Genomic DNA, 8,574 nt, shown 5'->3' with positions numbered 1-8,574 from the left:
CGGGAAGGAGCCTCCTTGCACCACAGGCCTGGCCACGACAGAACTTCGAGCAGGAAGAGCCTCACAGACCACAGAGGGGACTAAGGTGAGCACGTGAAAACTCTCCTGCCCCTTCATCCGGGGGAGAAAGCGGCCCAGGAGATGGAAAACAACCGCTTTCTGAGGACTCTGCTCAGGTGCCCAAGCCTGGGGTCCTGAGTGCCACCCCCAAGTCCTGCGGCTTCTGACGGACTCCCCCAAGCCAGGGGTGAGAAAACCACCCCGGCAGACGGCCGCTGTCCACCCCCGAGAGGCCCAGGCAGGCAAGGGGTCCCGGTACCCCGGGAGCATTCCCGACGGGGCCGCGTTTCAGCCTCCTGCCCCAGGCCCGTACGACCAAAACCACGTTGGGAAATCATTGCCAAGCCCTCCTTCCCTGCGTCACAGCGGACGTTCCGAGCCTGTCCCGTTATCCAAATGACTTCGCTACCAGCTGCACCACCGGTCCCCCCGGGGAAGCGGCTACCTGTGTCCATCTCTAGGCTCTGGGAGTTGGGAGGGGCCCTCTGCGGGGTCTGAGGAAGAACTCGCCGTCGCCATCGCCAGTCCCTGAGGGTAAAGCTCTGCTCAACCACACCTGCTCTCTTCGCATGCACGCTCCGGGGATACAGGCACGAGTCTGTTCCGTTCCTGTTGGAAAGCCTACCCGGTTTACAGCAAAAGCTTTTTAACGATGACGACTTAGTTGTACTTAAGTACTTACTTAAACACTACGTTTTCTGCCCTCAGCTGCTCCTTAAGGAAGATTCCTCCCCATTTCTCCCCAGGTTCTGATGACACGAGACAGACGCGAACACAAGCACAGAGGGAAGCGAGGTGGCCCTGCTCTGGGCGGTCAGAGGAGCCAGCTGTTTGAGGAAACCCTACTGGATGATGCTTCTTGAGCTGAAAAATACATTTCTGCCCACCCGTCAGACAACACTAAATACCCTTCAATCAAGAAAAGCACTTCCCACCACGGTCCCAGAGCCGTGACTCTAACAGTGACACTCAGCCCTCAGACGACAGAGCCCCTTTGGGAAGACGACCACCGGGCCTCTAGAGCTGCTGGTTCCTGGTCACTTTCAGAATCTGGGATCAAGGTCTGGGGCGACACTCAGGGCCAGGAATCCTGGGGCAGGCTCCATATAACTAAATTGGGCTTGGGCTTTGCTTTCTAAAATAACCTAACTTCATTCCTTTTTGTCCCCCAAAGCTGCGATGATACGTTCTCTTTCCCTTCTCTGTCCCTGTATCCTCAGCCCGTGCTCAGCTCCTGCGACCCTGCTCCCGAGCCGTGACCAGCTCCGGCCTCGCACCGCCGCCCCCCTGCCCCCTCGCCCAAGGTCTCTGCCGTGACACACCTGGGGCGTGACTACCTATTTCCGGAGAGTTCCCGGTGAAAAAAAGAAAGAAATATAAATTAAAAACAGAGTCTTCCTTTTATCCTCCTCCTGGCTACACTGCCCCCCCCCAAACCATTCCCACCTGAAGGAGATTTCTAGCTGCCTATAACCAGCCACAGGTCCAGTTTCCATAGAAGAGAGTAAAAAATTAGGTTTCCGTGGCGCTTTGTTCCCGGCCACGTGCTCTGTGGTGTCACCGTCGGGAGGTGCCGACCGCCCCGGGTCACCACTAGGACGATTAATAAATTAAAGGTTCTCTTCGACAGTCCCCGCCGCCAGGCTGCTGCATCACGCGGTGCCTTCCCAGTCGCCTGGGGTCTCCACCGAGCCATTGGTCACCTTCTTGACTTTCTTCATATTCTCCATCACCCCTGACGTCGTCACTCTGAATGAGGAGAACAAAAAAAATTGGGAAAATCTCAGTCTTGGAGCAAAAGGCCATCGTCACCACAGCACAGCCGGGTGGTTTACGTGTGTCGGCTCTAGAAACAGACCGGCCTGGGTTTGGGTCCTGACCCCGCTCCGGGCTGGCTGTGTGACCGCTGCCAAGTCATCTGACCTCCCTGTTCTCAAGTATAAGAAATGACTCACGCTTCTCAGAACCGTCATCAGAGAAAGAAGAGATTGTCCAAAGCACCCAATCAACGCACACCAGCTGTTATTACTACGGTCAGTGACGGCCTCTCTCCTTCTCTCTCCCTGTCGCGGCCTCCACGAGTTTTTATGTTGCAGATCTACACAGATGACGAGAGCAACGTCTGTATCAGAACTTTGCGAACACAGAGCTCATCAGGTGTCGTCACTCGTAACAACCGGCCACGCGGATCCTTTCTGAGTCATGAGACACAACCACGGGTGCAGAGGAACCTTCTGGCCCAAAGGTTCTTTGGCCGTCAGAGATGGGGAACCGGCGGCTGCCTACAAACCTGGGGGGCCAGGCTGCGCGGCTCTCAACAAGCACGTGGCTCTGCTTCCACACTGTGACCCCAGGACAGGGGCCTCATCTCTGCCGGTGCCTAGAGGCGAGCAGGCACCACGGAGCCCTGTGCCGAATGCATAGGTCAGACACGCAAGAACATCAGCTTCGGGAGCGTGACGAGCCAAGCACAGCGGCCCTTTCCAGGGAGTGGGTCACGGCATCTCTCGAGAGGGTGGGGTCAACGACAGGACAACCCCCCGCCTCACAGTTTGTGAGCTGGACAGGTTCTGATGCTCTCTGGACCCAGGAAGGGACCGGGCGGCTTTGGAGCAGGAGACATCACGCAGAGACACGGCTCCACGTGGCAGGCACAGCTCAGAGGGATCACGGGGCAGTGAAACCACTCGAAGTCCGTCAGACCGATACATGGCATGACACGTTTGTCCAAACCCACGGGACGCACACCACCAGGAGAGAACCCTGAGGTAAGTGACAGACTCTGGGTGACGACGACACGTCAGGCTGAAGTTCATCGACTATCACAAACGTACCTACCGCTCTAGAGGGGGATGCTGGTAACCCAGGAGGCTACGTGTGGGGGGCAAGGAGCACACAGGAAACCTCTGGAAGCTAAAGAAACTAGGGGAACTCTAGAAAACAACGAGGCACCTATGTGCCCAGAACAACGAGAATTTCCCAGTGAGTAAAATAAATTCAGGCAACTCAGTCGTCCCCACCCACCTCCACCAGCTACCAAATCCTCTCACCTACAAATGGTAACTCGGTGGCCCTATACGTGGCATATCTAGAGTCGGTCCAGCTGGAGCTAAAGGCAAATAAATGATTTTACGGGGGAAGGGAAAATTTCCACCCTTTCCCACCCTTCATTCCTGCCACCATGTTGCTGCTGTGACCGAGCCTCAAAGCCATCCAGTCGTCTCCAGAGTTGGGACTTTTCTCAGACAAGAGTCCTTCAGACTCACGGGTTGGCTGTACTTCTGGCAAAGTCAGGACAAGGTGGGCCGCCAAGACGCAGACCTCGGGGGAACCGGGGGGTTCCCGCGGAGGCGGTCAGTGAGTGTACGTGCGGCCCCCGGACAAAGGAAACCGGCTCACTTGGCCACGTGACCCAGCGTCACTTCCCGTCGGCCAGGGAGGCAGGGCACGGCTCTCCCCGGCGACAGGCGCGTGCACGCACGGCTGCTCCTCAAGGGACCGGCTGTCTCTGGTTGGGACGGACGGGGGGAGTGGCTGCAGGCCCAGGGGAACCAGAGGCTTTCCACACCCAGCACAGCCTTTCCAAACGCCGGAGGTCTCTGACGAGAAACGCAGCCTCGTGTCTCCCAGAGCTGCTCGAGGTGACAGCAGCCGCGTGGGGCTACGGCCCTGGCTGCAGAGAGAGCACAGCCCGTTCGCGGGACCCGAGTGGGGCTCGGGCTGCGGCCTGGGACACACACCTGCCCCCTGTCTTTCCCTCATCAGATGCAGCTTTCTGGCTGGTGAACCAGCCGAGAAAACCCTTGCTCTGTCGTGCGGGCCGGAGGAAGGCGGGGCCGCTGGGGTAAGCGGGGGCGGGGGGAGGAGACACGACATCGGGTCCCCGAGAAGTGGCCACTCACTCCAGGTGGGCTGAGAAGAGGTAGGTGCTGAGGTCAACCGCCATATTCTGCCGGTGGTGACCGGGTGGCCGGCTGTGCCGCTGAGGCCCTTAAGGGATGCAGGGGGCGCAAGCCTGGGTGATGGGGGGCAGACGGCCAGAGGCACGTGGCCGGAGCCGGGGACTGGGGAGTGGTCAGTGGGGAGACGGCCGAGGCGACCCTGGGCTCGGGTGCGCCCACCCGCCGAGAAGAGGGCAAAGACCCCAAGGCCGGAGGAATCGGGGTGTGCGCCGGCACAGGGGGAACGAGAGCAGGTGACGGGAGGCGGGCGGAAGCAGGTCAAGACAGCGGATGGCAGTGACGCCGGCGGGCCTCCGTGTCCTGTCGCACAGCAAACCGCTGGGAAGCAAGGAGGACATCTGGTGCCCAGGTGTGGCAGGCGAGACTGGCCGGCCCCCGCCGACTGGGGCTCAGACGCTGCGGCAGGAGAAAGGAGGCGCCCGAAAGCCCCGCACGCAGGGACGGGAGGTGAGGCTCCGGCCACCTCGGGGCTCCGCGGGCACCTCCCTGCGGGTCCCACTTTGAGCGCAAATGCCTAAGGGGGGACGACGGCAGAAAAGCCACCAGGTGACCGGCCCCCGGAGCAGCACCCGCAGCACAGCCGGCAGAGCTCGGCGACGCGGTGCACGGCGAGGAGAGGCCCCTCCGAGCTCAGGTCAGGCAACGGGCCGCAGTGACTTCCAGCCCCAACAGCAGCTCTGGGAAGGCAGGCTCAGCCTCCGGGGCTGCCACGCGCCCGTAACCTTTCACTTCCCAAACGGGGACAGTGAGGTCGGGAGAGGGCGGGCTCTGTCCTTCTCACCTCTGCTCGCTCTTTCTCTGCCTCACTAGCTCCTCGTCGCCCTTGTTCTGGGCTCCGGGCGCAACCCCCTGTGGCGGTGCGGTCTGCGCCCCGGCACACCGTTCCCGAGGGACACCGGGAGCTCCCTGGGGGCAGGGTTCCAAACCGCCTGCGGGGCTGACGGAGCCACCCGGAGCTGTCGTGGCCTCCGGTGCCTGCTCGGGGAAGCACTTCCTCGAGCCCAAGTGGCCACTCCTGACTCGGGGAGGCCACCGGCCTCAAGGCCCGAGTGACGGTGGCAGGTGTGGAGCCCAGCTGATGTGCTCCCTGCAGGATCGGGAGAGGTGTGGAGGACAGAGAGGAAAGTGGGGCAGGGATGTGCCTGAGAGAAGGAGCAGGGGAGTGTAACAGAGCTGGAGACAGCAGATGGTCCCACGGCCGCCTCCCACTTCCCTTCTACATCTCCTTTCCTAGCAGAACCCTATCTGCGTTCGCAACGGAACAGGCCTACTGGACACAAGCAAGATAAAAGAGGGAGCCCCGGGCACCGGCTGCCCCTTCTGCTGCACCAGACCGCGATCCTGGGCCTAAGTGGCCCCCGGACACATCCGTTTCTGGAACCCAACTGTAAAGTACAACCCAACTGAAAATTCTTTTCTGGACTCGAAACGTGGGGAGGACTGGTCGAGAAACAATTCTACTAGTCTCGAATTCCCATTTCCACTTTTGTTACATACCCACTTGAGTGGGAAAAGGTTGGCCGCAACCCTGAGGCCAGCATTCTGCAACGGGAACCCCAGAGAGGCAGCTTCCCGGCCCTGGAACCCACACCAAATGTTTCTTCCGTTCTGACTTCTCAAGACAGCAGAAAATAATTCAGATCTTCAAGGACATGCAAAGCACAGGGGGCTGTGGCCAAGTCTGAACGCCGAAAACCGCACGCACGCCATTCTTTCTAACCTGAGTTTTTTAGGATAAATTCTCTTATCAAAATGGGCAAGGCTCTGGTTAGCCCAGTGAGAGGTGTGCACAGAAGTAAAAGGACAAAAAGACAGAAAGTCGGCTACTTCTCACTGCACCCTCACTCTGCAGGCTCAGCGGGAGAAGCCGGACGAGGCCTGAGCCGGAGGAAGGGTGGGAGCACTCGACCCCGGGAGGAGCACGGCCTGTCCTGGGCTCAACCGTCAAGACTCACCTCCCAGATGTACCGCACTTCAGAGAAAGGAAGCGAAAACAGGAAGAAAAGAAACTACCCGGAATCGCAAGTCAATAAGGTCGGTGAGTGGCCCAGGGCAGAGTTCGTGTGCCACCAGGGGGGAAGACTCGTCAGGAGGATTGGTTTCGGGTGTGTGAGGCCTAGGGAGTAGTCCCTCCCACCAAGAGGAAGCGATATCTGTTCTGTGGTGAGGATCAGAGCAAGCTCCTTTCTTGAGGAAACACCCTCCGAGGGGGATGGCAGAGAGCTCCCGACCTTCTAGAAAACACAGTGGCTCTGCTCGCCTCTGGCTTCGGTTGTTTCTGGAAGACTCAAGAGGTGCCGTTCAGAACAGCAGCTCCAAGCAGAAGAGGGAGCGGGCAGCCTGGGGCGCGGTGGTGTCCCCGAGAAGCTACCATCGGCCCTCACACCCAGCTGCGGGTGAGTGCGGACGGCAGGCTGTCACGGCAGCGTCCCTCCACCTCGGGCCCGTTCCGCTCTGTCACATCGTGTTAAGCCCACGGGGCTTTCTCTCCGGCAGAACTTTCTCTCAGCCAAAGGGAAGCCCCAGGACAATTTCTCTGCTGACTTAAAGGCACTTGGCCTCACTCGGCTCCCCGACTTCCTTTCCAGGGGCACCACCCTCAACGAAACCTCCCTCTGTGGTCTGACTCTCTGGCTGGTACATACTTGGCTTTTCAGCCACCGAAGAGCAGCCCCCTTCACGACGACAGGACAGCTCACGCTTGACCGGCCACAGAAGACGGCGCCATCAGAGTGGTCCTCCCTCAGAATGCCAGCGGCAGCTGAGGCAACCAATGGACAACCCTCGACATCCCGACTTTCCCAAAGCCGCCAGGATAAAGGCCACACCCTCTCCAGGCTCCACCTGACTCGTGCCCCCTGTCCCCACTACCCTGCCCCGACTTGAACACACACAGACCCCTCTGCCAAAACGGTCACCACCGCCATCACGTGTTGCCACAGAGGAACAAAACCTAAAACAAAATTAAAACGTCCGCCATGTGGGGCGCCTGGGTGGCTCGGTCGGTTAAACGTCCGACTTCGGCTCAGGTCACGGTCTCGCGGTTCGTGGGTTCGGGCCCCGCGTCGGGCTCTGTGCTGACGGCTCGGAGCCCGGAGCCCGCTTCCGATTCTGTGTCTCCCTCTCACTTTGTCCCTCCCTTGCTTGCATGTGCGGTTTCTCTCTCTCTCTCTCAAAATTTATTTTTTGCCACGAGACAAAAATACCTTCACAGTGCATCCTTGCTTCCGATGCAATGGCTGATGGAAAGGATATGGGGGACATCAAATGACCCAGCCATTCAGCTTCTAGCTGTGGCCCCCAGGGAAGCCCTGCCGTGAGGGGAACGGATGAATCCAGCACGGCCTGCTGGTCACGCAGCCGCTCACGGGACTTTCATCTGGGCCCCTTCGGCCAAGTTATTTGCTCAGATTCTGCTCTTCCTAGAACGTCCGATGGTCCTACCGTTTACCCCTCTGCTATCTGTAAAAAGGTATTTCTTCTTCCACAGAGAGCTGTTGTCTGGGGCCCGTCTGGGATCTGCCTTCCGGTCACTGTTCCCGCAGGGGGGCTGAGCACACACAGCGGTCCTACGCTGCCTGACGGCCCAGCAGGGCCCAGCACGGGCAGAGGTTCAGCCTTTGAACCGGGACAAGTCGAAAGGCCACCTGTCTGGCTGGAGGGAGCACCTCTGAAACTCGGCCTCAGGCTAATCATCAAACACCTCAAGGGACCTGGCCCATCACAGCTTGTCGGTCAACAAGCAAGGAGTGGGAGAGCCCGGGGCTTAGGCGTCCACGTCCTTCTGCTAAATACAGAGGCACCGTCTCTGGGGCCACACGACGCACGGAGAAGCTGCCCCAGGTCACACCGCACTGCTCTGCGCTACGTCGGGTCCCCGGGCAAAGGAGGAGGCGCGAGAAAGGAGATGTCTTACACTGATTCCATTTCCAGGTCGTCCTCCTGAGAGAGCTGCAGGTAGGGGTTGTCTGAGGCCGGACGGAATTTACATCCCGTTAGGACAAAGAACACCAGCGTGGCCGTTTCGTCCAGGAGCTGCAAATCAAAACCCACCCCCACAAAGGGATCAGCACGCTGCTCTTCGGAAGGCCGTGGAACTAGAAACGAACCAGCCCAGCCCCCCCACGACCCCCGGCTCGCCGGCCGCTCAAACGCCAGGGCAGGGTCTCCCCGGAAGGTGTGCCGCGCCCCAGCTAGGAGCACGCTGCCCCGAGAGGACGCGTACGACGCCCTGCTTCAACCTGTCGTCACAGGTATCTTTTCAGAGCCCCTCACATCCCTGCGCTTCCTACAGCGCCCTCTGGCACCGAGTGGCTCTAGGAAGTCTCCACGTCACCGTGTCGTGCACCCACCTGGTACAGCCACTTCCACTGGAACGGAACGGCCAGTTTGAGGAGAAACGCAATGATCCTGGTGAAGTATATGTAACATACGATCTAGGAGGAGAAAAAAGAAATAAGCAATCAAATCAACACAGAAATCACAGCACTTCCAGCAACTGGCTTTCGCCAAGGAACCACAGAGGAGAAACAGAATTACCCGAGCACAACCG

At 59.4% G+C, this 8,574-nt stretch overlaps 1 protein-coding gene across 3 annotated transcripts in view; it reads right to left on the bottom strand.

Annotated features, from left to right (window-relative positions):
* Nucleotides 1–1,437: 1,437 nt before the first annotated feature.
* Nucleotides 1,438–8,574, bottom strand: part of GPR107 (G protein-coupled receptor 107) — a 63,935-nt gene continuing 56,798 nt past the window's right edge. For all 3 annotated transcript variants that reach the window (XM_042965189.1, XM_042965187.1, XM_042965188.1), the window contains exons 16-18: nucleotides 8,375–8,458; nucleotides 7,939–8,057; nucleotides 1,438–1,809 (exon numbers count right to left, since the gene is read on the bottom strand). In XM_042965189.1, coding sequence (XP_042821123.1) covers nucleotides 1,713–1,809; nucleotides 7,939–8,057; nucleotides 8,375–8,458 — 300 coding nt within the window. In that variant the 3' untranslated portion in view covers nucleotides 1,438–1,712. The remainder of the gene's footprint in view (nucleotides 1,810–7,938; nucleotides 8,058–8,374; nucleotides 8,459–8,574) is intronic.

Source organism: Panthera tigris, chromosome D4 (assembly GCF_018350195.1).
Source record: "Panthera tigris isolate Pti1 chromosome D4, P.tigris_Pti1_mat1.1, whole genome shotgun sequence".
Lineage (NCBI taxonomy): Eukaryota > Metazoa > Chordata > Mammalia > Carnivora > Felidae > Panthera > Panthera tigris.
The sequence above is the reverse complement of the archived record's forward strand: the minus strand, read 5'-3'. Positions and strand labels throughout refer to the sequence as shown.